We start from the raw sequence: 27,505 nt of genomic DNA, 5'->3' as shown, positions 1-27,505 counted from the left end.
CTGATGTAGAAATAGAAATATTTTTTGTACATTGGGTTTGCATATAGCTGTCTTGCTAAACTCTATCATAAATCCTGATAATTTGTCTATAGATTCTTTGGGGATATTCCCTGTAGGCAGTCATATTTCCTGTAAATGTAATTAGTTTTTTTCCCCAAAGCTCTTTAAAAATTATTATTTCTATCTTTTTGTTTAATCACTTGGCCTAAGCTCTACAGTACAATGCTGTATAGAAGGGTTAATACCCAATGTGTGGCTTGTCTTTTCATTTTCTTAACGAAGTTTATTGAAGAGCAGAAGCTTTTAATATTGTTGAAAAGCAATTTATTATTTTTTTATTTTACAGTTTGTGCTTTTTTGGTTCCTATTTATTATTTCATTTAAAATTCTTTTGTGAGCCATTAGTTATTTTGAAGTATTATTTTTAGGTTACAAATATATGTTATTTTGTTATGTTTTTGTTTTGCATTGGCTGTTTTTCTCCATTTTCTTTTTTTCTCCTGCTAGTGATTTTGCTATATACACTTAAGGTAAACCCTACATTTACTCAATATCTCTACTCTCCTCCTGGAAAATACAAAGACCTTAGAAATCTGTAATGGTAATAACCCCTCATCTAGGTTGCATGCTATTTTTGCCTCATATTCTAGCTCTATTTTGAATTATTTTAAAATCCACACATTAGATAATATTATTTCATACAGTTTTTGTTTGTTCAGATTTGCTTACATGTTTGCCAGTTTGTTTGCTTGCCACTTCTTGCATCTAAGATCTTATTTCTGGTGTCAATTTTTTAATTTTTTTTCTTCCTGAAGCACATCCTTTAAAAGTTCCTTTGGTAAAAGTCTATTGTTGGTAGACTCTGTTTTTGTTCATCTGAAAATGTTTTTATTTCGACCTCATTTTTGAAAGATAATTTTAGGCTACAAAATTCTAGATTGATTCCCCACCACTACCCCAGTGCCTTCTGGCTTTTATTAGCCTAATTGCCATTATCTGTCTTTTTTCTCTTGATGGTCTTAAGGTCTTCTCTTTGTCTTTGGCATTCTGATGCTTCTCTTCAATATGTCTAGGTGTGCATTTATTACTATTATCCTGACTGTGACTAGACTAATGGCAACTAATTCTTAGGGGAGGTTTTTTACATTTTCTGTCTGAAGCAAAGGCAAAGAAGGTAGGCTTCCCTTTGCGGATTTTTTCTTACCTACCTTTTGTCTGAGGGAGAAACTCCTTCAAATGTTTTGGCTTATTCAGGTGTTTCCAGTTTAGACCATACAATTTGCAAAGCTCAAGGCCTAGTCTCCTGCTTCATAGGTTGTTAGTAATTACCTGGTCTCTGAGTGTCTGGTATTGTCTTTTGCTTCAGGGAAGTACCAACTTTAGTATTCCCATTTGCTCATTCTCTGGGTTTCTGCTTACTGTAAATTTTACTGGCTCCTGTGTCTTCACTGTAACTCCTTGGCAGCTCAGCAATGTATATAAAATGATATTTCCTGTTATTTATCTAGCATGTGAGTGTTTTGCAGTAGTGAGGGACTTTTCAAACTACCTAGCTTTCTCGACTACCTAGTCCAGAAGCAGAACTTCTAACAATTATTTTTAAATGCTTGCTATATACTTATAACTATGCTCAGGTGAACCACAAGGTGTGAGAAGACACAACCTCGGACTTTCAGGATTTTTCTATCTTGTTGAAAAAGAGGAAACTAATCAATACACATATAACAATTAGAGAACAATTCAAAAGTAAACTAGGAGGAGACAACTGCAGGATTTGTTCAGAAGAAAGAAAGACTTTTAAATAAATTGTTGGTGATTAGACCCTTCTGTGACACCAGATCATCCTGCATGGGTGTCTTCCAACTTTGCCTATATATAGGTCCACTTCTGTATATGTGGTCACATAGAATCTTGAGCATAAAAGATGAAGTGCAACAGTGAATCCCAGTGGAGCTCAGCCATAATTCTGAGACTCTTGCTGATAGGTAGAAAAGACCCCAAACTGATAATTAAGGTCAGGAGCATTTATATTTCTGGTTATGCCACTTACTAACTGTGCAAAATTGGGTACTTCATTCCCCTTTTTGGACCTCAGCTTTCCCATATGTTGAATGTTATGTGGGAGTGGACTACATTAAATGCCAATACATTTGTGTCAGATCTAAAACGTTTGTGGGGGCTTCTGCCTGTGGTCTGGAGGCATAGTTTATCTCTAGAGAGGAGTGCTTCTCTGGGAGTTTGAAGAGGTACACACTCCCTTCCCTCATCTCTTAGCTCTCCTCTGTTCAGTGCTTCTAAGTTAAGGTTCATCATGATGATTGGATAATGAGTATTAGCTGAGTTCTCAGAGATACCTGGAGACATCCAAGGGTAATAATGTGAGTTAAGGAAGTTATAGTCAATTGTAGTCTCTGTGAACAACTGACAACAAACAAATACCCAGTAAGACAATGGTGAGACAAAAACTTGACCAATGGGAGGGTCAGATTAGTTTTCAGGTTAAAAAGCAGGTAAAGCTTAGAATTCAGTAATATGAACAATGCAAATTTCTTTGTTGAGAGAAGATTCTGTAGTGTGCCAGGAACATACCTTTGAACATCCATAATGTGAGTGGTCTGGGCTGGATAGACTTCCATATTCTAAATCCATGCGTTCAGAATGTGGGTAGAGATAGAGAAAGTCTAGGAGAGAGGGTTGAATGAGAATCAAGTTGTTTTTTGTATTTAATTTTAGATGTTAGCTTTCATGTGATTTACCTTTTTTCCTACAAGATAATTATAGGGGATTAATTTATTAGTTTAGTTCTTTTGGTTCAGATTAACTGAGATTTTACAATGAATGTACATAAAAAATATGCTGTTCAAAGAAGGTGTTATGTATAGAGGAAAAGTTTTGAGATTGGAGCTAGTAAATCGGAGGATAGATGATCCCTGCTTTGGAAGACTTCTTGAAGGAGGTATTTCTTGATTTAAGATTTAATGAGAAAGGCAACAGAAGAAGTGCCATTTCATGAGGGTCCTAATTTAGACTCCCCTTAACATGGGGCTGAGGAGGCTGCTGAGCATTGTGAGGAGATCTCAACCAGGGAACCCAATACAGGAGACACTTGTGGTCTGCTCTCCCCAGGTGGTGATTCTGTGTCCCTTCACTGGCATCCAGCAGACCTTCCTTTGCAGCAACTGGCTGGATGAGAAGAAAGTGGATGGCTTGATTGAGAGACAGCTCTACGAGATGGTGTCTCTCAGGAAGAAGCGGCTGAAAAGTAAGTGGAAGGAACCCAGAACCTGGAGGCCTCTCGGACAGAACCAGCAAAGGTCAGGATGTCAGACCACTGGACAAAAGCTTTGAAGGGAGTCCACTTCCTGCTTCTCAATTCTCCTCTAGAAAGGAGGGGAAAGGGCTCCCCAGGGAGCTCAGCTCTCCAAGGTACAGGCCATATAGAGTTACAGACTTGGCATCACAGCTGACTTCAGTGTCTCCAAATTGAATAAGCTGCTGTGATGAGCCAGATGTTAAACTGAATGGCTCACTACAGTGCACTCTGAATATACCGAACATAGAGTGGGTAGAATCGACTCTTCCCTCCTTTTAAAACATACTAATAGGCTTTTGCCATTAAAAAGGACATTAAGGCACCCTACTTTTAATAGCAAGGAATCCTTAGCTTTCTAAATCTGGCACTTGTTATAATGGGTTTCTGAGAGCAGGACACACCTGTATATAATATAATCTGCCCTATGGTCTTCATAATTTTTGATTGTCTCCTCTTTCCCACTTATAACATGAAAATCTCTTCACTTCTTTAAGTTTATGTGTTATTTGACATGTCTTGTAGAATTCCCTTGGTCTCTGTGGGTTTGGACGACTGACTTGAAGAAAGCTGGTACCAACACTCCCATATTCATCCAGATTTATGGGCAGAAGGGGAGGACGGATGAGATTCTCCTGAATCCCAACAACAAGTGGTTCAAACCCGGCACAATAGAGAAGTTTAGGGTAGGAGAGAAGTGTGATGGGGTGGGAGGAAGAAAGGAATAAGGGATGGTAGGAGGTATTTGTCAGGGGATTCTGGTTTTCTAAGTCATATTTTGGACCAAGTTTGAAGACAAAAAAGTATAATGGAGACTTTAGGCTCCTGAACGAGGTAACATATTATGATTTATAGGCAATCTATTGAATGAGGGTGCAATTTAGATCTGGCCCTTCCTCTGAATCAACCAGTCCAGAACCAAGCCTGGGGGAGGAAGCACACATGGAATGGTATTGGGCATCCAGGAGTCTAGGGACTTGGGGAATCACGGGAGAACAAAGACCCTGAGCACAGTTAGTGTCAGACTGCCCGATCTGTGCTGAATTAGAGAATAAGGGCCAAATTGAAGGGAAAGTGTGAATTTTAGAACATTTAAAAAGAAATTCAGCTTTAAAACTTTCCAAATGTATCTAACTAGAGCAAGGCTTCCTCCCCACCCCCCAACAGAAGTGCTGCTTTGACCTTTAGGTAGGAATAATTTGTAATTTGCTGCTCTCCTCGCAGAGCACCCCATTGGTGCCTCTATTATACACTCGGTTCATTGCTCTTTATGTATTCGTCTGCTTGGCTGCACTGTGAGCCCCTGAGGAAAGGGCATGCTGCTGTGTTGATCTTTTTGTCTGTTTCAGTACCCAGCAGAGTCCTGGGGCTGTGGGCCTGTGCTAATTTGCAGGGTTGCCATATAGATTTTGTTACTGGAAGTTTGTTGCTTGGAAGATCTTCTTTAGGCTGGATCCCACTGTGGGTCAGTTATTTTTGTTTGGTTTCAACAGCTCATACTGAACGTTAGCATTACATGGCTGTCTTGCCCTCACGTGCCACTGGCTGCAAGGGGTGTGCAAAGACAGAGTGTGTGAGGAAGGGTTCAGGCAAACCCGTCCTCGCTGTTGAAGAAACAGCCCAGAGCATGTATCCTCCTGGCAGTGGATCTGCTGTGAGGATACACGCATTTGCTTGGCTAAACCCACTCACACCTTTTTATTTCTCACCATAGATTGAACTCCCGGATCTCGGCAGGTTTTATAAGATTCGGGCATGGCATGATAAAAGGAGTCCTGGTTCTGGATGGCACTTAGAAAGGGTGAGGTGCACCATCTTGGGGATTGGGAGGAAGCTGGGAGAGGAAACAGAAGGGTCCCTTTCTATGACTTTGTGTATTAGTCCATTTTCTGTTGCTTACAGCATGTCCTTGAAACTGGGTCATTTATAAAGAAAAAAGAAAAGAGGTTTATCTCTTACAGTTTGGGAAGCTGAGAAGTCAAAGGTTAAGGGGGCACAGCTGGCAAGGGTCTTCTTGGTGGGGACTCTCTACAGAGTCCTGTGACGGAGGGTATCACATGGCACGGGTTGAGGAAGAGCCCATCCAGAGTGCGTTCAGTGTCTCATAATAAGGCCAACAGTCCACACCTGTGATAACCCATTAATCCATTAACCCATTGACCCATGAATGGGTTAATACATTTGTGAGGTCACACCCCTCACAGTCCAATCATCTCTTAAAGTCCCCACCTTTCAAATACCATTTCGGGGATTAAGTTCCAGCACGAGCTTTGGAGGGGACAAACATTCAACCCATAGCACTCTGTCACATAAATTTGCCTTTGTATTTATTGAGGGTGGGGGTGGAGAAGAGTTATAATGAGACGTGAATTGGATATAGGCTGTAGGGACTTCCTGATGGGAAGAGATGGGGAGAGGACTTCCAAAGTACACTGAGAAAATGTTCAGGGGCTTGCATTCTTCCCATTACCGGGCTGTTAGGCAAGCATGTGTCTGTAGGGGACTGGGGGAGAAATATTAATCTGGCCCTTTGCCTCCTGCAAAGACCATCTCCAGGAGATGGCCTTTGCCTCCCTGGCATGAGATAGCAGAATGGGGGCTCCAGGGCATGGTGAATATCCCTGGTACTTCCACTTGGTCACCGCAGGACTTCATTCCAGATGACCCTGATGAACACTCTGAACAAAGACAAGTATAACTTCAATTGCAATCGCTGGCTGGATGCCAATGAGGATGACAATGAGATTGTGAGAGAAATGACTGCAGAGGGCCCAACAGTGCGGAGGATAATGAGCAGTAAGTACTGAACAGCTCTCCACCCTGGGGGAGGCAGTAGTATGCCTACTTGGTGTGCCGATGGGGGTCTGACCTATGAGCTGACAGTCTTGTCCACTGTACCTCATCAGGACCCCTCTGAATACCAGAGTGAATTTATAAATTCTCAGCCTCAAGACTGGCTTGAAGGAGGCATCTCCAAGACATGATACTAGAGTTCTACCATGATGGGTGTGGTGGGGAGGAAGGGGAGATTGATGGGTCTTCAGTTTGGCTATAAGGGGATGAGATGAATCCAGACTGGACAGTAGTTCTCCAGAGCCTCCCTGAAATTAAAGGGAACATCTTCTTGCTCCTCTCAAATTATGCATGAAATGCTCCCAAGAGGGAAGGCTGAATCTGGTAATTTGTGGCCACATTTGGCTGCTAACCAATGAGTCTTCTGTCTTTATTTGAGGCTAGTAGGACAGGAACTAAGCTTTTAACCTGGAGTCCAGCATCCACATTCAAAGAGCCAAAGGCAGATCATTGTGCCTCTAGTTTATAGTAGCAGAGTGTTGGCAAATACACAGCACATGCCCTGTCCTTCCCCCATGGCAGACATTACTAAGTGATCACGATATTCTCTCCCATTGAATGTGAAATGAGCTTTGTAGTATAGCACTCCAAGCAGACACTACAAATTGATCAGAATTGGCACTTAAGATAATTAACATTTGCTATCCTTGTGGTAGTCCTTAATTTTTTAACAGTAAAGCAACACCTGTGTTGCAAAATTACAAAAAGTTAAGAGTGGGGCTGGCTGGTTAGCTCAGTTGGTTAGAGTGCGGTGTTATTATAACACCAAGGTCAGGAGTTCAGATCACTGTAGCAGCCAGCTGCCCACCCCCCCAAAAAAGTTAAGTATATATAGAAAACAATGTCACCCATAGTTCCAGTAGCCCTTCTAAATATTTTGATAATGTCACCTCATAGGTGATCCTGTGATATTTATAAGCATTCTGCATTTGCATACCCAGTAGCAGCTCTGTATATATTTGCTGAAATGATTTGATCAGAATTAAATACTCAGAAACATAGAAAACTCAAAGAGCAAATATCTAAAATGAGATTATCCAGTCTGTTAGTCTAATTAGGCAATGCTTGCAATTAACACCATGTTTCTTCTATTTTATGGTTCCTCTTCATTCTTAATTAAATGTATGACTGTAGAATATTCGTGTTCAAAGGCCCTTCAGATAGCCTGATGAAGAGCTGGAGAAGTTCTTGCCATGGTTCCACAGTCAGTAAGAGTTAGATCTAGAACAACATCTATTACTCCCTGGTTCGGTGGCTATACCACTCTGCCTTTTCACGTTCAGTAATATTTGCTTTGGAAACAAGGCAATCTTCTCTCTGTAAATATAATAATAACATATGGTACCTCCTTTCACCCCCACAAATTGAGACTTTATGTAATATGTAGTCCACCAAGGCAGAAATACACCTGTTCTCACCCCGTCTGTTTACTTTGTGTGCCAGAATCAAGCCCGTAGATATAAAGAACTAGGGAGGGGGGTCTTGGGACTTAACTTCTTTCTTCACCCTTCTACCCAATTCTCGTGATTTTAGCTCTTCAGTCTCTCCTTCTAAAATTACTTGGTGCTGTCATTCCTGAGCCTTTTTGCAGGGTTACTTCTCGAATTTTGCACCTGACAGCTTGGATCAATCCTTTTTGGTTTGCTACATCAGGGGTTCTCAGACTTCAGAGTGCATTATCACCTGGAGGGCTCATTAAAACACAGATTGCTGGGCCCCAACTGCAGACTTTCTGATTCAGTAAGTCTGGAGTGGGACCCAAAAACCTGCTTACTAAAAAATTCCTAGGTAAGGTCAATGCTGCTGGTAGGAAACCACACTTTGAGAGCCACCATGAGAAGGCATTTACCACTTTTCTAGCTGCTTGTCCATACGTGTCCTCTTCCTCTAGCCTTGTTTGTAAACCCCTTTTTGTTTGGTTAAATCTTTAAAAGAACCTGTAGATTGTCATTTTAGTGAGTTTTTCCAGAGAGAACTCTGCCATTTTTACTTACAGTGTCCAGAATGTTCTTTACCTCCACCCCTCCTTGCCTGACTGAAGCATGACTTTCCCTCAAGAACCTGGTTTTTCTTCTTCATAAACTGTGGGCTCTGGCAGAAAGGGGCCCTCTCCTGGCTCCACCTGCGCTTCCAGACTCGCCTTCAGTCCTCCTTGAGGCTCATACCATCTCACGGTGTTCCTTCTACCTCAGGTCAATTCCATCTTCTGTGGGCCTCTGGTCACTTCCCCTCTTTCACTGAAGATGGTGCAGTGTGTCCCTTGGTTGTTCTCTGGACACTAATGCCTGCCATAGTCCTAGGACAGTGAATTAGTCTGCTTGGGGTGCCATAACAAAGTACCACCCCAAGACTGGGAGGCTTAAACAATAGAAATTAATTTTTTCATACTACTGGAAGTGAGAAGTTTAAGATCAAGGTGTCAGCAGGGTTAGTTTCTTCTGAGGCCTCTCTCCTTGGCTCGTGGATGGCCGTGTTCTTGCTGTGTGCTCACGTGGTCTTCCCTCTGTACATGTGCATGTTTGTGTTCTAAGCTCCTCTTCTTATAAGGACACCAGTCATAATGGATTAGGGCCACACATATAACCTCATTTTCCTTAGTTACATCTTTAAAGATCTTATCTGCAAATACATTCAGAGTTACTGGGGGTTAGGACTTCAACATACGAATGGGGGTCGGGGTGGGGGAGCACAATTCAGACCATAACAGACACTATCTCTCAAAGCATGGTCAAGAGCCCATCTACATCAAAATTACCTGGAATGTTTGTTAAAGTGCATATTCCTGGGTCCAACCTCACATATGCTGATTAGACTTTCTGAGGGCTATGCCTGGTAATGTGTATTTTTTCAAGCATGCCAAGTAATTTTTATGCATATTATAACTTGAGATCCTTGTCTACTTCTTTCAATGTCCATGTAGAAAACCCGCTCACCCACATCCTGGTGCTCATCTGCTCTGTTGGCCTCCACTCCATCCCCTTAACCAGCCACTCCCCATCCCCTGACTCAGGATCATCCCATGAAGCTGCCCTGTCTTTGAACTTCAGGCTCCCCAACCTCTGACCCAAGCTCTTGCCCTCCCAGCCCTCTCTTGACCTCAGTACACTTCACCCCACCCTTGAACTTCTGGCTCCTTCCTCCCCACATTTCTGCTGCTCTGTCAGGGGCTGTTTTTCTTATGAGTGTGTGGGGGATGGATGTGAGGGGCAAAGCTACCAGCAATCATCCCGGGGGGAGAAAAAGAGGTCCTGAAATTGGGCAGGGATTGGATGGACTAGAGAGCAAAAGATAAATTCAAAAAATATTTGGAAGGTAGAACTAGCAGGACTAGATGCATGAATGCTGTGGAAACCAGAAAGTTGGGAAAAATTTTGCAGATGAAGTGACCTTTGAGCTAGGTCCCCTATGGGGAGGGACTTGATAGGTGAGGAGAGACCATGGTAGGAAAGATGGGGAAGAGGAGGATTTCTACTATAACATTTTAAACGGTGTACAGTGTGTGGGGCTATCATCTAACAGCTATAGCTGTTATTTGGTTTTTGTCTCCTGTGATACTATTAAAGAACCATTTCAATAAGGGAAAAGTTCTGGTGATTAGCTTGGATGGAAGGGCTGTCTGTCCTTGGCTACAAAGGCAGTTTGACGTCTTCTGGTGGTCCTTGGCAGTAATTTGGAAACTATTCCAACTCAAATTTGTTTCTCCCAAGTGTTCTTTCTGGCCCACAAAAATTTCTCTTGGGCTTAGAACACACGTATGTCCTCATTCACCTCTGCAAAAACTCAGATCTCCTTTTCTGGTCTGGATGCTTCTTTGTAACAGTAAGTAGAGCTGGTGGCGATGTCCCATTTCCCCACTTGGTACCAGCGTATAATGAATAACATGCAGAGCTTCTGGGAAACCCCTGAAGTGGAGCATCTTGACTCATGTAAAATGAGTAAATACCAATTTAAAATCAATTCTCTGAGTTTGAAGTTGTGTGTCCCGAGTTTACTTACAAAATAAAGGCCAGCCAAATAAGCAATTAATGCTGTGTCTGAGAGCCCAGAGGCGTTTGGGAGTGATTGTACTGATTAACACAGACTGAGAGACATGGACAAGAACGTACCAGCTCACAATTTATTTCTGCCTTGCCCTTCCCACGGGAGCTATGTGAGATAGTAAAATAAATGAGATCAGTGTTCTCCTTTGTGTGCCCAGCAGAACTGATTACACACCACTGATGAGTGGGCAGGAGACCGCTGGACTCAAGTGCTGAAAATTGAAGCTTCTTGTTAATCAGACTCAGCTGTAATTTTTAAATTAAAGCACAAGAGGCTCTGGTACTTGCCTGTCTGTTTAAAGTCTTTCACTGCCGATGTCTAACAATATAATTATTTTTAATTGTCCACAGACTTTTTACCAAGAAAGAGCTTGGGTCTTCAGTGGGTGATGGGCTCAGAGGGACCCCTAGAAAGAATCAGGACCCTTGAGAACTTCCAACCAAATGGACCATAGAGCTCCTGAACAAATTCCCAGGCAAAGAGGTTTCTAAATTCCATCATCATTTTACTTCTTATAATTGCCTAATAGTTACAGCTAATAAAGCACAACTGACCTTCATCAAAATTAAGAACAAAGCAAAACTGGTGTTTAGATCTTTCCTTTCCCTTTTGGGCCTCATATTTCTACTTTTCAGTGCTCAATCCAGTCAGTGATGTTCATTCCTCTTACTGTTGACACATCATATCACTGAGAGCTTAACACAAATGAATCAACTTTATTTATACAAAGGCTACAGATTTAAAACATTCAGCATTTGGATTTTAAAAGAGTTGATTGGAGAAAACAACAATGGTTGAATTTCAGGTGCTGTTGCCCTATGAGGAGACAATACTGGATGGCAGGAGACTTTTCCCTCAACTTTAATTCAAGGTTTAGGTGCCCACCTATGCCAGCTCCAGAAAAGACAGGTCTCTATGTGCATCCATCATTCTCTGCCTTTTCCTCTAACAAGTACTTTTGCTGTAGACACTATACCTTCATGTACCCACAGGTTAAATGGTCAACTTTATCTGTCAGATATTTCTTTATCTCCAAATAAAAATGGATGTGTTAAACTTCCTGATTATTTGTCTCATTCCTGACGTACTTTGTTTTTATTTTAGATGAACTACCAATGAATAATGTTTATTTTAAAAAACAACAGCTCGATTAATATGTAATTCATGTACCATACAATTCACCCATTAAAGTGTACAAGGTAATGGCTTTTAGCATATTGATAAAATCATGCACCCATCACTAGTATAAAATTTTAGAGCTTTTTCATCTCTCCAAAATGAAACCCCATACCCATTAGCTGTCACACCCATTTTCCCACCTTCTCTCTCAGCCTCTGACAAACACTAATCTACTTTCTGTCTCTGTAGATCTGTCTGTTGTGGACATATCATATGCATGGAATCATACAATATGTTACCTTTTGCTTCTGGTTTCTTTCACTTAGCACAATGTTTTCAAGGTTCATCCATATTGTAGCACACATCAGTACTTCATTTCTTTTTATTGCTGAATAACATTACGTTGTATGAATGTACCACATTCAACTGTTGATGGGTGTATCTTATTGATAGAAGATACACCCATTATCCATTCCACCAATCTCTATTTAATAGAATCTGATTTCTTCTTGGTGTTTGACGGCTGTCAGCTTTCAAACTACACTACTACCTTCCTCCTTTTGCCTCATATCTGAGCAAACTGATAAGAAAATCTGGATGCCCCCTTCTTTGGCAGTGGTGGAAAGTTCAAACAACGCAAGCCATGATCCATGCAAGAGAACTCCCAGCCCAATCTCATCCCCTAACCACCATAAAAATCCCAATCCAGTCACCTCTCCCTGATGTCTCAAGCCCTTTTGGGACCTGCTTGGGAGCCTGCCAAGTTCTCCCAAGAACTTCTCATTATGTAAATAATACATCTTACTTTCACTCTTGATGTGTGCGTAGCATCATCAGCCTTGATAACTGAGCAAATGTGGGATAAGAAGACCTATCCCATCTCTGCAGGATAACTACCACACTCTGCCTTTTGACTGAAATATTCAGTCCATTTACATTTAATGTATGTAAGCTCATTAAAACTTTGGGCAAATTCAAGTTACTGTCTAATGCCTAATATGAAGGACTCCCATTAATATTTCTTGTAGGCAGGTCTGTTAGTGACAAATTCTTTCAGTGTTTGTTTATCTGAGAATGCTATACTTTCTCCTTTATTCTTGAAGGGTAATTATTAGATATGTTATTCTTGGCTAATGGTCTTTTCCTTTCAGTACATCGAATATATCATCCCATGGTATTCTGGCCTCAATAATTTCTGATGAGAAGTCAGCTGTTAATTTTATTGAGGATCCCTTGTATGTGATGGTTGCTTTTCCATTGCTCCTTTCAAGATTCTCCATTTGTCTTTGGCTCTTAACAGTTTGACTATGATGTGTCTTGGTGTAGATCTATTTCTCTGAATTTATTCTACTTGGAGTTTGTTGAGCATCTTGGTTGTGCAGGCTAATGTTTTTCATCAAATTAGGGAAGTTTTTGACCATAATTTCTTCAAATATTCTTACAATACTTGTCTACATCTTCACCATGAGGATCTCATTTGATCCCACGGCTTTAAGTGGAATCAATATACCTATGATGAACAAAGTCATATCACCAGTCCTGATCCTCCAAACACATATTCAACTGCCACCTTGGCCTCTGTTTTTGAGCATAATAGACATCTTAAACTCTAATGAACTGAATGAAACCATTGATTTCCATCTCCATACCCATCCCTCCCCCTGGCTTTTCTAATTCTTATTGGCAACTCTATCCACCTAGTTGTCCCAGCCAAAAACCTAGAAGTCATTCCTGATTTCTCTCTCTTTCTCAATTACCTATCCAATCCATCACCAAGAATGGTTGGCTCTGTGTCCACAATATATCACTAATTTATTGAATTTTCTCTACCTCCACTACACTCCCAGTCCTAGGCACCGTCCTCTCTTTTCTAGACTGCTGAAATTATTCTGCTAACTGGCCTCTTTTATTCTACTCTTACTTCCTCTATGAACAATTCTCCATATGGCAGCCAGAGTGCTCTTTAAAACATAAGTCAGATTATGTTGCTTCCTTGCTTAAAGCTCTCTAACGGCTTCCTGATGTACAAAAATAAATAAATAAATAATAAAAAGGAAGCCACACTTTTTACCTTAACCTGTCACATCCCATGTGTCTGGCTCCTGTTTACCTGTAGGCGCTCATCTCATATCCTCTCCCACTCCCTTCACTCCAGCCATATTGGCCTTCTCTCTGCTCCTGGAACATACACTGGTTATCACATTGAGGTTGTTGCATTTACCAGAACTCTTCTCTCAGAGCTTCTGTGGCTGGCTCCTACCATTAACATTAAATCCTAAACATTACCTCCTTGTAGCCACCTTTTCTGCATCTCTAAATCATTTTCATCCCCTCACTCTACTCCTCCCCACTCTGAGACATCACTCTAATATATTATCTTTGTTACAGATATAACTCAGAAATTTTCCTATTAATAACTTGTTTATGATTTTACTGCCCACCTCTGCTGTCCACTCTTCTACTCTCTACTCCCATGTAAGTTCCATGGAAGAAGGAGTCTGTCTGTCTTGTTCACTGTGAATCCCTGCACCTGTAGTGGTACCTAGCACCTACAAGGTTTCAGTAAGATGTAGAGCAAGTGAATGAATGAATGAATTTTACTCTTCAGCTTATTTCAAGTGAGAAAGAGGGCTATGGTATACAGGGATGCAGATATACCCCTTCCACTGTACATTTTTAACATGGAAAGAAGCCATTGCCCTTCCCACAGTGGTTGAGTTTTGTGCCTTTCTCTCTGCATCTCTTCCTGGCATGTCTTTAGCACTAAAGAGTTCTGAAGAGAAGGGGAAGTCTCGGTTCTAATTCATAAAGAAATGAAACTTACTTGGAAGACAGGACACATGAACTTGCAAACTTAGGGCCAAAGGATTTACTGGGTTGGATGGATGAAAGGGCCAAAATGTATGGATTAGACTAATGGTCCCCAAACACTGCGCAACTCCATCAGAGTCCCTTGAAGGAGCTTATAAAGGTTTTGGTTTTAGTGGTCCCACCTCTGGAAATTAAAATTTAGGAAGTCTGAAGTGGAGCTCAGGAATCCAAATTCTTATGCAAGTCTCCCAGGAGATTCTGATGATTGGCCAGGATTGGGAAACTCTTGTCTGTCTAGGCCAAGGGACTTGGGGATGAGCCAGCTCTTGACTAGTGTGTGGTGAGATCTGGATAGTTGGGGGAAAGGAGCAAGGTCAGTCTAGGTGAGAGCTGGGGGGAGAGGAGGAAGCAGAGCTTAGACACGGGAGCATCATGGAACAGGGGACTGTCAGCCAATGGTGTCCCTCTCTCTGCCTGCCAGTGGTCCGGTACCGTGTGACTGTATGTACAGGGGAACTCGAAGGTGCAGGGACTGATGCCAACGTCTATCTCTGCCTTTTTGGTGATGTGGGGGACACGGGGGAGCGGCTGCTCTACAACTGCAGGAATAACACCGACCTGTTTGAAAAGAGCAATGTAAGTTTCTGCAGTGTTCCACCACTCTCTACCCCCCACCTTTGTTCCTGGTCTTTTTGTTCCCCTTCCTTTGTTTGCTGGTCTTCCCTGCCCTGTAAAAGTGGAACTAATGGCTGGTATCGGGGCCTCAGCCATTAGAGAGCCTTTCTTGGGTGAGGGCACTGAGGAACTGGGGAATTCCAGCAGATGCCACTGGAGGGGCATAATGGTGCCTGCTTTATTTGTTCTCTGAGCATTTGGCCCATCCCAATTCACTAACATACATGAATACCCCCTAAGTTTCTAGGACTATTCAGCTAGGAGCTGGACAGCCACCCTGGAGGGGTCATGGTCCCTTCCGCACCCCTGAGCTTTGAGAAGAGGGCAGAACAGAAGGACATTTGGGGAGGTAGAAACAGCACTTTTCTTACCTCAGGGGTGGGCAGAGGGGGAAGAATGCTGGGCATCTTAATTGTGTCCCAGACTGGAAGAAAACTGGACACCTGAGGGCCAATGTGGGAAATTTGCATTCTCCACTAGGCATGACCACTGGGGTATCTTGCTTATGTCCTTTTTGAAAGAGAAGCCAAGAAAGATACTAAACACAGAAGTGGGAGAACTGGGTTCTGTTGCTAACCTCAATACAAATGTGCTGGGGTTCCCCTCTTTGTCAAACATCAAATGGGTTTACTGTGGAGGCTGTGTGAAGCAATAGGGAAAGAGTCAGGCAGTTGAGGGGGCAAACCCAGACTTGGGCCAATCACCCCATTCCCCTGAGCTTCAGTTTCCTCATGTCTAAAATGGGAGAAAGGATGCCTACCTGTGGCTGGCTTTTGTGAGGATTAGGGACAGCAGATGTACTGCCTCTGGGGTCAGGCCTGTCCCATAGCATACAGTAGATTCTCAGTAAAGAGTCATTGTTGCAATAAAGTAAGGCCCAAGGGAATTCACCAGGTAAAGGGATTTGCAGACTGTAGTCCATCTGTCTCCTTCCTCTGCTGCCCCTTCCTTGGCAAGGGCTGGGTAAGCCCTGGGATTTGAATGGAGGCCTCTTTCTGGCCTGGTTCCTGGGATCTTGGGCATTTAAAGCCTGTGGTGGCAAAAATAATCTGAGCGGGATGTTGTGGGTGGACTCAGGTTTCATTTGAGGAGATGAGATGGGGGATGCCTTTACTGCACACAGCTTTTAAAATTCCCTCTCTCCTTTCCCCCATCTGCCTTTTTCTCCACCCTTTTCTACTCTTTTCCTCCTACATCTCTGGTGTCTTTGTCCATCAATCCCACCCTCAGTGTTCCTGTCCCTGGAGGCTCCCAGGTATGCTCAGCAGACTTGGAAACTCTCCAGCTCCTACTGCATATTTGCTCCCCAGTGGCAGGTAAAACTGTGAAATTAGCAAGACCACTTGGTCTCTCCCAATCAGTATTAATCATTTCCCTTCTCAGAATGAGACCAGTATCCCTGTAGGAGCCAGAAGAGATTAGCCAAGGAATTAATTCATGATAAGTGTTGAGTGACTGATAACAGATGAACATACTTGTCCTCCCAAGGGAAGCTGCCTTTTAAAAGATAATAGGGAATGGCCATGATTTAACCTAAAAATATAGACCTTACTTGTTGGGAACCTGACATTGAATGATATTCCAGTGGTAAAAATTGAGGGCAGAGTGCAACCTGTTCTTTATAGGGAGCCCCTGTCCCACCTGTGAAAGACCCATAGCCCAATCCATCAGTTCTCTGGCTTTTCTCATGTCTGGGCCTGTATCTTCCCTTGGTGTCTGGGTTCTGGGATAGCTACCATCCAACTGGCCTTGTTGTCTTTCCCCCCCACCGAAGGCAGACGAGTTCACCATTGAGTCTGTCACCATGCGGAGGGTGAGGCGGGTGAGGATCCGACATGATGGCAAAGGCTCGGGCAGCGGCTGGTACCTGGACCGGGTGCTGGTCAGAGAGGAGGGGCAGCCCGAGAGTGACAACGTGGAGTTCCCGTGCCTCAGGTACATGAGTCCTACCTGCTTTTACTTTCTCCAGCTTGGGTTATGACCTCTAAGTTTTGGGAAGACCCAGCCCTAATACCTAGACCAGTGAACAAAATAGTGGCTTAAGGCTGTAGCTGGGGCAATAGAGAGGTGGTGTCACTGGTGGTGCTTGGGCCTGGGCTTCACATCCCCACCCTAGGTTGAAACACCAGTGTGGACTGTTCCAGTGTGCTGCTAATTTGCTCTATTGAAGTACCAAAAACTTGGTATTTTTTCATGATAAAATTTAATGGTTTCTGAATTTAACTGAGCATGACCTCAGAGTTAGTTATGTGCTGAATTAAATTTTTGAATCAAGGGTTTTTAAGATTGAAACATAATTGATTGTACATATCTGTGGGGTACAGCATTGCATATCAATACCTCTATGAAATATGTGATGCTCAAATCAGGATAATTAGTACATTCAACCTTACACACCGTAATCATTTTGTGTCCCTTTACCAATTTCTCACTAGCCCCCTTTCTATTCCCCCTTCCCCACCTCTGTTAGCCTCAGTTCTGTTCTCTGTTTTTGAAAGTTTAATGAATTGTTGTGACAGTTGAACCTTTCTTTCTTTCTTTTATTTGTTTATTTTTTTAGCTCCCACTTATGAGTGAAGACATAAGGTATTTCTCTTTCTGTGCCTGGGTTATTTCCCCTAACATAATTTTCTCTAACTTCATCCATGTTGTTGCAAGCAGAATTTCATTCTTTTTTATTGCTGAGTAGTATTCCATTGTGTAGATATATAACACATTTTATTTATGTGGTCATCAGTCAATGGACATTTAGGTTGGTTCTAACTCTTGGCTAATGTAAACAGAGCTGCGATAAACATGTGAGTGCAGGTGTCTCTTCAACATGATGATTTCCGTTCCTTTGGGTATACACCCAGCAGTAGGATCGCTGGATCTTCCGGCAGTTCTGTCTGTAGTTGTTTGAGGAAGCGCCACACTGTTCTCCATAGTGGCTGCGCTAATTGCAGGCCACCAACAGTGGAGGAGGGTTCCCCTTTCTCTGTATCCTCACCAGCGTTTGTATTCTCTGTCTTTTTTGATAATGGCCAGTCTAACTGGGGTGACATGATATGTCAATGTAGTTTTTGATTTGCATTTCCCTGATGCTTAGTGATGTTAAACATTTTTTCATGTGTCTGTTGGCCATTTGTGTATCTTACTTTGGGAAATGACTATTCAGCTCCTTTGCCCATTTTTTAAACAGGTTACTTGGTTTTTTTACTATTAGGTTGAGTTCTTTGTATATTCTGGATATTAATACCTTTTTGAATGCATAGTTTGCAAATATTTTCTCCCACTCTTTAGGTTGCCTTTTTGCTCTGTCAACTGTTTCTTTTGCTTTTTGTATTAGTTTGATATAATCCCATTTATTTTTTGTTTCGTTGTCTGTGCTTTTGGGGTCTTATTCATAAAGTCTTTACCCAGTACTTCTTCCTGAAGGGCTTCCCCTATGTTTTCTTTTAAGATTTTTATCGTTTCATGTCTTATATTTAAGTCTTTAGTCCATCTTTGAGTTGATTTCAGTATACGGTGAGAGGTACAGTTCTAGTTTTATTCCTCTACATATGGATGTCCAGTTTACCCAGCACCACTTATTGAAGAGGCAGTCCTTTCCCCAATGTATGTTCTTGTTGTCTTTGTCAAAGATCAGTTGGCTGTAAGTATGTGGGTTGATTTCTGAGTTCTCTGTTCTGTTCCAGTTGTCTAAGTGTTTGTTTTCTGGTTACTATACCTTTGTAGTATAATTTGAAGTCAGACAGTGTTATGCCTCTGGCTTTTTTTTTTTTTTTTTCCCCTCAAGATTGCTTTGGCTATTCAGGATCTTTTGCTGTTCCATATGAATGTCAGGATCATTTTTTCCACTTCTGTGAAGAATGTCATCAATATTTTGATGAGGATTGTATTGAATCTATAGATTGCTCTGTGTAGTATGGACATTTTCACATTAATTCTTCCAATCTAAGAGCATGAAATATCTTTCCATCTTTTTGTATCCTCTTGAATTTCTTTCAGCAGTGATTTGTAGTTCTTGTTGTAGAGATCTTTCACCTTCTTGGTTAAGTTTATTCCTAGGGGTTTTTGTGTGTGTGTGTGTGTGACTATTGTAAATCAGCTTGATTTCTTGATTTATTTTTCTGCTAGTTCATTATTATAGTATAGAAACACTGCTAATTTTGCATTTTTCTTTTACTAGTGGGATTTGGTTTTTGTTGAGCATTTATGGTAGTGGTGGTTGTTTTTCAGGTACCAGATCCGGTTCTCCCTTGAGAATTTCTTGTAAGGCTGGTCGTGTGGTAGTGAACTCCCGCAGTTTTTGTTTATCTGAGAAATATACTATTAGTCCTTCATTTCGGAAGGATAGCCTTGCTGGGTAAAGTATTCTTGGCTGGCAGTCTTTGTCTTTTAGTATTTTGAATATTTCATCCCATTCTTTTCTGGCTTTTAGGGTTTCTGATGAAAAGTCTGATGTTAATCTGATTGGGGCTTCCTTATAGGTGACTTGACGCTTCTCTCTTGCAGCTTTTAAGATTCTTTGTCTTTGAGTTTTGCCAGTTTGACTATAAATGTCTTGGAGAGGACCTTTTTGGGTTGAATATGTTTGGGGATCTTTGAGTCTCCTGAATCTGAAGATCTGTATCTTTCCCTATACCTGGGAAGTTTTCTGCCATTATTTTGTGAATATGTTTTCAATGACATTTCCTTTTTCTTCCCCTTCTGGAATACCCATGATTCGGATATTTTAGCACTTAAGGTTGTCTGTTATCTCTCTCAGATTTTCTTCAATGTTTTTAATTCATTTTTCTTTCTTTCTTTCTTTTTTTTTTTTTTTTTGTCTGCCTGTTTTATTTCAAACAACCCATCTTCAAGGTCAGAATTTCTCTCTTCTGCTTGTTCTAGCCTGCTGGTTATCAAATTCTCTGTTGTGTTTTTTATTTCATTGAATGAATTCTTCAGCTCTGCAAGCTCTGCTGTATTCTTTTTGAGGGCATTGATTTCTTTGTACATTTCTTCTTTCAGGTCCTGTATACTTTTTCTCATTTCACTGTGTTGTCTTACTGAGTTTTCTTGTATCTCATTTAGTTTCCTTAGAATTCTTGCTCAAAATTCCTTGTCAGTCATTTCAAGGACTTCCTGTTCTGTAGGATCTAGAGCTTGAAAGTTATTATTACCCTTTTGTGGTGGTGTACTTTCTTGATTTTTTGTATTTTTAGTATCTTTCCTTTGGTGTTTAGTCATTGTGGTGGGGGATTTCACGGTCCACTCATTTGACCCTCAGGTCTGGCTAGGATCCTGCAGGGACTGCCAATTTGGCATGGCTGACTCAGTGCCTATGGGCAGGAGGCTCGGGCCTCTCTGGGCTGTGGGGGCTGGCCTGCACTGGGAGTCTTGCAGCAGCGCCTACTGGTTCCGATGCAGGTGGCTTGAGGCCCTGTGGGCCTGGTGGCTTTAGGGCCTCACTGGGCAGCACATGCTGGCCTGGGCTGGGAGTCCTGTGGTGGCACCTACCTGCTCCAGCACAGGTGCCTTGGGGCGTGTGGGCCTGGCAGCTCTTGGGCCTCTCTGGGGGCCTCTCTGGGTGGCGTGCACTGGCCTGGGCTGGGAGTTTCACAGTGGCACCTACCTGCTCCATCATGGGTGCCTTGGGGCATGTGGGCCTGGCAGCTCTTGGACCTCTAGGTTGTTTATTTGAAATCTTTCTGTTCTTTTTTGGCGCAAGTATTTATTGCAATAAACTTCCCTTTAGTACCGCTTTTGCAATATTCCACAGGTTTTGGTATGATATGTCTTCGTTTTCATTAGTGTCAAGCTTTTTTTTTGATTTCCTGTTTAATTCCTTCTTGGACCCACAGATCATTCAGGAACATGTTGTTTACTTTCCATGTATTTATATAGTTTCCAGAATTTCACTTGTTATTGATTACTAGTTTTAATCCATTGTGGTCTGGAAAGATACTTGAAATGATTTCAATTTTTAAAAATTTGTTGAGACTTGATTTGTGACCTAACATGTGGTCTGTCATGGAGAATGTTCCATGTACTGATGAGAAGAATGTATATTCTGTAGTTGTTGGATGAAATGTTCTGTCAATATCTGCCAAGTTTAACTGGTCTAAAGTGCAGTTCAAATCCCATGTTTCTCTGTTGATTTGTTGCCTAGATGATCTGTACAATGCTTATATAAGGGTGTTCAGGTTCCCAGCTATTATTATATTGGGGACTATCTCTTTCTTTAGGTCTATCAGTGTTTGCTTTATATATCTGGGTGCTCTGGTGTTGGGTGCATATATATATTCATAGTCTTCTTGCTGAATAGATCCCTTTATCATTATATAATAGCCTTCTTTGTCTTTTTTTATGGTTTTTGGCTTAAAACATATTTTACTCAATATAAGAATAGCTACTCCTGCTCTTTTTTGGTTTCCATTTGCATGATATATCTTTTCCCATCCCTTTAGTATTATATGTGTGTGTCTTTACAGTCAAAGCAAGTCTCTTGAAGATAGCATAAAGTTGTGTCTGGCTTTTTAATCCAATCAGTCCGTCTGTGTCTTTTGAATAGGGAATTTGATCCATTTACATTTAAGGTTGCTATTGAGAGGTATTGTCTTACTACTGGCATTTTATTGACTTTGGATTTTTAAATATCTTTTCTTCCTTTCTTCCTTTTTTTTGTCTTTGGTTTTTGTTGGGTTTTTGAGGTGGTAAGATACAGTTTCCTTCTCTTCCTTGTTTGCATTTTTGTTCTACCAGTGGATCTTGCTCTTTTTTGTGCATTCATGGTAGTGTTTATCATTTTTTAGATTCCAGATGCAGGGCTCTCTTGAGGATTTGTTATAGGACTCGTTGTGTAATGGTAAACTCCTACAGTTTTTGTTTGTCTGGGAAATACACTATTTCTCCCTCATTTATGAAGGATAGCCTTGCTGGCTATAATATTCTTGGATGGCAGTTTTTTCTTTTAGTATATGGAATGTATCTTCCCATCCTCTTCTGGATTGTAGAGTTTCTTTGAGAAGTCTGCTGTTAGTCTGATGGGACTCCCTGTAGGTGACTTGATGCTTTTCTCTTGCTGTTTTTAGGATTCTCTCTCTGTCTTTGAATTTTGTAAGTTTGACTATAATGTGTCTTGGAGAGGATCTTTTTGGATTGAATCTGTTTGGGGATCTTTGAGCCTCCTGGATCTGAAGGTCCATGTTTTTCCCTATACCTGGGAAGTTTTCTGTGATTATTTTGTTGAATAGGTTTTTCATGCCTTTTCCTTTCTTCTCCCCTTCTGGAATACCCATGATTTGAATGTTTGTATGCTTAAGGTTGTCTGCTAGCTCTCTTAGATTTTCTTCATTTTAAAAAAATTCTTTTTTTTTTCTTTTTCTGTCTGCCTGGGTTATTTCAAAAGACCATCTTTAAGATCAGAAATTCTTTCTTCTGCTTGTTCTAAGCTGCTGCTTAAGCTCTTGGTTGTGTTTTTTATTTCACTGAATGAATTCTTCAGTTCCATGAGTTTTGCTACATTCTTTTTTAAAGTATTAATCTCTTTTTAAATTTCCTTTTTCATATTTTGAATGCTTTTTCTCATTTTGTTGTGTTGTCTAACTGAGTCTTCTTGTATTTCATTGGGTTTCCTTAAGATTGTTACTTGGAATTCCTTTTCAGTCATTTCATCTGTTTCCTGCTCTATGAGATCTGGTACTTGAGAATTATTGTTTTCATTTGGTGGTGTCATATTTTCTTGTTTTTCATATTTCTAGTATCTCTGTGTTGATGTCTGGTCATCTGGTAGAACTATCACTTCTATTACTCTGGAGTGGGCTTTGAGGAGAGAAACTTCCTCCTGTAGACATGCTTTCTATTGACCATTGAGTAGGGTATTTTGATATTGGTTCCAGGAAGAGGCAGTAGTCTCTTTGTGGGTACTTCAGCCATATTCAGCGTTGGAGTTGCATGTGAGTGCCTCCGTGGCCTAGGCACTGGGGTGCTTAGTGATTCCTTGCTGAAGTTAGTGATAGTGTGTTGGTTGGTTGGGGGTGTGGGTGAGCTCTTGAGTTCCTGGGAGAAGTGCCTGGGTGCTCTGTCACTCTTTGGCTGGGATGGTTAACCCTGGGTAGGCTTGTTGGTACCCTGGCTATTTTCCCATGACCCTGATAAGTGCACTGCGGTATATTGGAGCTCCTCAATTTGAATGGGTGACCCTGGGTGGCATTTCTTTTTCCTTTTTCCTACAGGAAGAAATTCCTTCTGGGTCCTTGCTTCCCCCAGTTGGGGGATGGGTTGGTGGTGACTAGAAATTTTCTTCCCTACTCTATTTGCGTATCCTGGCTTCTGCACTCTTGGGGGATTCTGTGTGTGTTTCTCCCTGGATCAAGACAGTCATGTAGCAGCACATTTACCTCCCAATCCCTAAATGTGCTACTGCATGTAGCAGCATAATTCCCCCTGTGGGATGCGCCACTGGGTCATGGGTCTGCACTCACTTACCTCTTTCCCTGGGCTCCACCAGTGACTCTCCTTTACACAGTTGGTAGTCTGTGGGCTGCCTGCATGATGGTGGTGGCTGCTGCTGTGGTAGTGAGCCTCCCTTGCAGTGGAAGTGGCTGTGGCAGTGGCTGCGGTGTACCACCCATGTGGCAGTGGTGTTTGCAGCAGTGGCAGGGCTGCCCATAGTTGTTGAGGTCCCTGGGTGCTTCCTGCCTTCTCTCAAAGGGTTTTTTGTTTTTGTTTTTGTTTTTGAATAGCCTTCTGATGACATCCCTTTCTTGTTAACATCTTTTCAAGTTATATTACTTGGTTTTCATTTCCTTTACACAACTTATTAGTGAGGTGAAGTTTCCTTTTTCTTTTTTTTCATAAGAACTTGTGTTTCTTACATAGCCAGTTTGGGATCCCATTGACTTCTAGAAGTCCCTGAAAGAGATCTTTTAAATGAGGAGCAACATCAGTGCTTTTTGTGCCATCAAAGCTGCCTTTCATGCTCAATGTCTGGGAGGCACACTCAGGATAATTAACTTGGGGCTTTGGTCCTGCCCAGCTCTGCAAATCCCAGTTCCAAGGCTGAATCTGCATGTCCACTTCATTCGGGCTGGCCCAGGGCTTCTTGAGGGTAGTCGTGCTGAAGACAGCCCTCCCCACTTGGAGGGGATGAGGCAAGCTACACAACAGCCCAGCAGTGAGCAGCATGCTGCTCTTTCTCTAACCACACACGTGAATGCCTTCGTGAGCACACCTGTGCATACTGGCATATATTTGTTACCACTGAACTTTTTACCATCCATGATCCCAGGCGGAGCAGTTTCCCAGCCAGGGAGGGCCACTGGGGGCGCCCCATAGGACAGCGAATGTGAAACTGTTTTGTCAATGGAAAAGGGGCTGTACTTCTAAGAATGTCCACTGTTAGTATGACAAATAATTACATTAAAAAAATAAGTAAGCCAGACAGGGCTTCCAGGAAGAGGTGGTAGAACTGGACCTGGGCCTGGAAAGGAGGTCAGAAAGTTGATAGATGGAGAGGAATTGAGGAGAGGGGATGAAGTTGGGCTCTGGAAATCTAGTTGGGATGTTTTAGGTTTGAGAGAGAGAGTCAGGCCTTGAAAAATAAATTCAGGGAACAAGAACATAGAGATAGAATTTAAAACCAAGGAAATGCATGGGATCCTTCAGGGAGAGTGTGGATAAAGAAAATGGTGAGGACTGAGCCCTGGGACAGGTCAGGAAGAGGGGAATCTAGAAGGGAGTAAGGAAGAAGTATCCACTCTACATTGCCACATACTTGGTGCCAGGGGGAGCTTAGAACCAGGAGTCTAGACACCCTCCTGTTGTGTGAATTTGGCCAAATCTGTTAACTTCTCTGGTCTTCTGCACCTTCCTGACCAGCATGTGTCTTTTGGTGATGGTGATGGTGCACTTTGAGAGGAGCCAAGTCCATTAAAGACATGGGTGATGCTGGTGCTGCTGATGGCAGGGCAGAACAGGAGCCGATGTTCCCAGACACCCCAGAGATCTCCACGCCCCCAAACCCTTAAGAGTTCCTGCATTTTTAAGAAAACGGGTTCTTATATTTTGCTGAGGCATGTAATCTAGGCTCAGGAGGCCTTTGAAGAACCTGGAGCTAGAACCTGCGCTCGAACACTGCTTCTTTCTTCACCTGGACTGCCATTTTATCTCCCTTGGAGGGAAGGATGGACCAGGCCTATTTATTAAAACTTCTCTTCTGTTAGGATCAAGGAGTGGTAAGAGCTATAGCAAGTGTGCGTGCGCATGAGTACCTGCACACTTCTGTGAGCCCAGGGGGAGAGTTATAAAATCCAGCAGACTGACATCCGTTTAGGGACATCTCACTCTGAAACTGGGCTGAAGTGTTTGCAGCTGAAAGAAAATGGCCACGTTTGAGAATATCTATTAATACCTGCAAGTATTTAGGTGGAAACAAAATGATGAGTCATAGTTTCCTTTTGCTGCCGGGGAGGGGCTGGGGATGGATAAGTTCAGAGAGAATAGAGAGTGAGCAGGTGAGATTTTCCAATGGCTGAGGGCCTGTGACTTTCCAGCCCTCCTTCCCCTAGAATGTGGCCAGGGCAAAACCACACCTTCTCCTCTGCAGTCTCCTTGACTGTGGGAGCTGCCAGAGTGATCTCAGCAGAGGGCCAGGCTTCCAGTGGCTGATTTGAGGGATTTGAGCTAGCAGTCCCCTGTTCCCAAACTCTCCCATCATAATGCCTGGAATCCCACATCTTCATGTCTTGGAGTCTCAGACATTTTTCTGGTATTCTAGATTCACAGCACCAAAGCCCAAGGGAAGTGTAACGATGTAGTTGTTGGCTAACATTTTACTGTTAGCTAACAGCCAACTGACAGCAAAGTCCCATGGAAATGTAAGATCATGTGTTTGGAGAAGGATGGTGAGAGAGAAGGGATGAGGGAGACTGCAGTGTTGCCTCCACCTGGCAGTGGGGAGTAGTGTATTAGCAAAGAAGACTGTGGTTTAGGGAGGCCTGAGCTCCATGTCAGGGGGACTGGAGAGCAAGCTGTGCCTTGGATTGCTTTATAGGCTCTGTGGCCTGGGAATTGCGTCTCTCTCTCTCAGGAGTGTAATGGGCTGGGCTGCAAAGACAAGCACCAAGACATAGATGGGGAGATTCTGTGGTCAAGAAACAAATTTTTTGGTTTCCCTAATACTCTGGAGGAAACTGATGGTGTCTTTTTGGCTGCCATTGGCCCCATCTTGAGTACTGGAGCCTTGACGGCTTATACTTGCATGACCAAATGATTTCCTACGCTGGGTCTCCGTGGTTACTGGGAAAAGTGCTTCTCAGGCAAATGGCCCTATGCCTTTGCCCCTGGTGGGTGACTTGCAGAGAGCTAGGACATGGCTCACTCCGGCATACTGAGGAGTCATGGCTACCAAACCCCAGCCCTACAGGGCACAGACCCTGCTTCTCCTTGTAGGCAAATCTCATTCATCCTCAAGGGCTCATTTCAAAGCCACCTCTGCCGTGAACACTTATCATTTCTCTGAATTCACGGAGCACTTACTTTGGACAAACGCCCATTTTTGTCTTGGTCTTCAGTGCCTCAGCCAGTCCATCCCGTCTTCTTGACTACACTGAGGTTCTCAACAGCCTGGGCTATGTCTTACTTACCTTAGTGTGTCTTCTCTGTCTTCTTTCCACCCTAGAACCCTCAGAACAGTGCCATGCTCATGGTAGGCCCTTATAAAAAGAGATGGTTGTTTTTGATGATAACAGTGGCTTTTAGAACAGATTTTTACCGTGATTACCAACGTCCTACACCATGGGACCCTGTTTTCTCTCCAGCCTCATCGGCTGGCACTTTTCCCTTCACTGGCTGCATTCCAGCCATGTGGGCCTTCTGTCAACTCTCACAGGCTCTGTTCCATTCCAGGATATGTTGTCTGTCTGCAATACTCCTCCCTCTTCTGCTGGTTAACTGCTTGCCATCCTTCCAATCTCAACCAAATATCACCTCCTCAGGGAAGCCCTCTTTCTCCAGTCTGGGTTGAAATGCTTTGTTATAACCTCCTGTACAGTCCTTTTCCTTTGCTGAATACAAGGCTCCGACCTTCCTGCACCTCTGCACAGATAGTGTGACAGTTTCATTGTCTGTCTGCCCCACTCGAAGAGCTAACATCCCCCCGTTTGCCCACCAGGTGGCTGGACAAGGATAAGGACGATGGGCAGCTGGTCCGAGAATTGCTGCCCAGTGACAGCAATGCGACGCTGAAGAGTAAGTTGTCCTGATGACCAGGTGGTAGCTGTACTCCTGCCGAGACACAGACCCTGCTTCAGCAAAACAGAAGCAAGCCCTTCAGGAAAATACATGCCCTCCATTTCATTTCATGGAGGCAGCCCAGGGAGGGTGGGGAGGAGGGGCTCTAAGGGAGCGTCTGGAAACTTCTTGTCTGTCTATGCTCGTGCACAGTTTCTTTGTGGCCTCAGGCATGAGGCCCTGGATGCATATAGGTCAACGTGAATGACAAGAACAGCAACGCTAGCTGCTGCCATCAAGAACTGGGGGTGTCTGTCGCTCAGGCCTTGTGAAGAGAAACACAAGTTTGAAAGGGCTGTAAAAGGAGGACTTTTTAAAAAATGTCAAGTATTGTCCTGGAGGCCTTATAGTTTTCCTTATTGATGTTATTTCTTCAAGTGTCTTGGTTTGATCTTGATCTTTATGCAAAATTTAAAATGAATTTATCTTCAGAACCTG

The 27,505-nt window shown here is 42.6% G+C and overlaps 1 protein-coding gene across 3 annotated transcripts in view; it reads left to right on the top strand.

The window, feature by feature from the left end:
- Window positions 1–27,505, top strand: part of LOXHD1 (lipoxygenase homology PLAT domains 1) — a 182,936-nt gene that overhangs the window by 57,070 nt on the left and 98,361 nt on the right. For all 3 annotated transcript variants that reach the window (XM_063077310.1, XM_063077309.1, XM_063077308.1), the window contains exons 9-15: window positions 3,127–3,262; window positions 3,836–3,996; window positions 5,025–5,111; window positions 5,971–6,106; window positions 14,616–14,770; window positions 16,584–16,744; window positions 26,949–27,025. In XM_063077310.1, coding sequence (XP_062933380.1) covers window positions 3,127–3,262; window positions 3,836–3,996; window positions 5,025–5,111; window positions 5,971–6,106; window positions 14,616–14,770; window positions 16,584–16,744; window positions 26,949–27,025 — 913 coding nt within the window. The remainder of the gene's footprint in view (window positions 1–3,126; window positions 3,263–3,835; window positions 3,997–5,024; window positions 5,112–5,970; window positions 6,107–14,615; window positions 14,771–16,583; window positions 16,745–26,948; window positions 27,026–27,505) is intronic.

This window comes from Cynocephalus volans, chromosome 13 (genome assembly GCF_027409185.1).
Source record: "Cynocephalus volans isolate mCynVol1 chromosome 13, mCynVol1.pri, whole genome shotgun sequence".
NCBI classification, from domain to species: Eukaryota; Metazoa; Chordata; class Mammalia; order Dermoptera; family Cynocephalidae; genus Cynocephalus; species Cynocephalus volans.
This window is presented reverse-complemented; position numbering and strand designations above follow the sequence as displayed.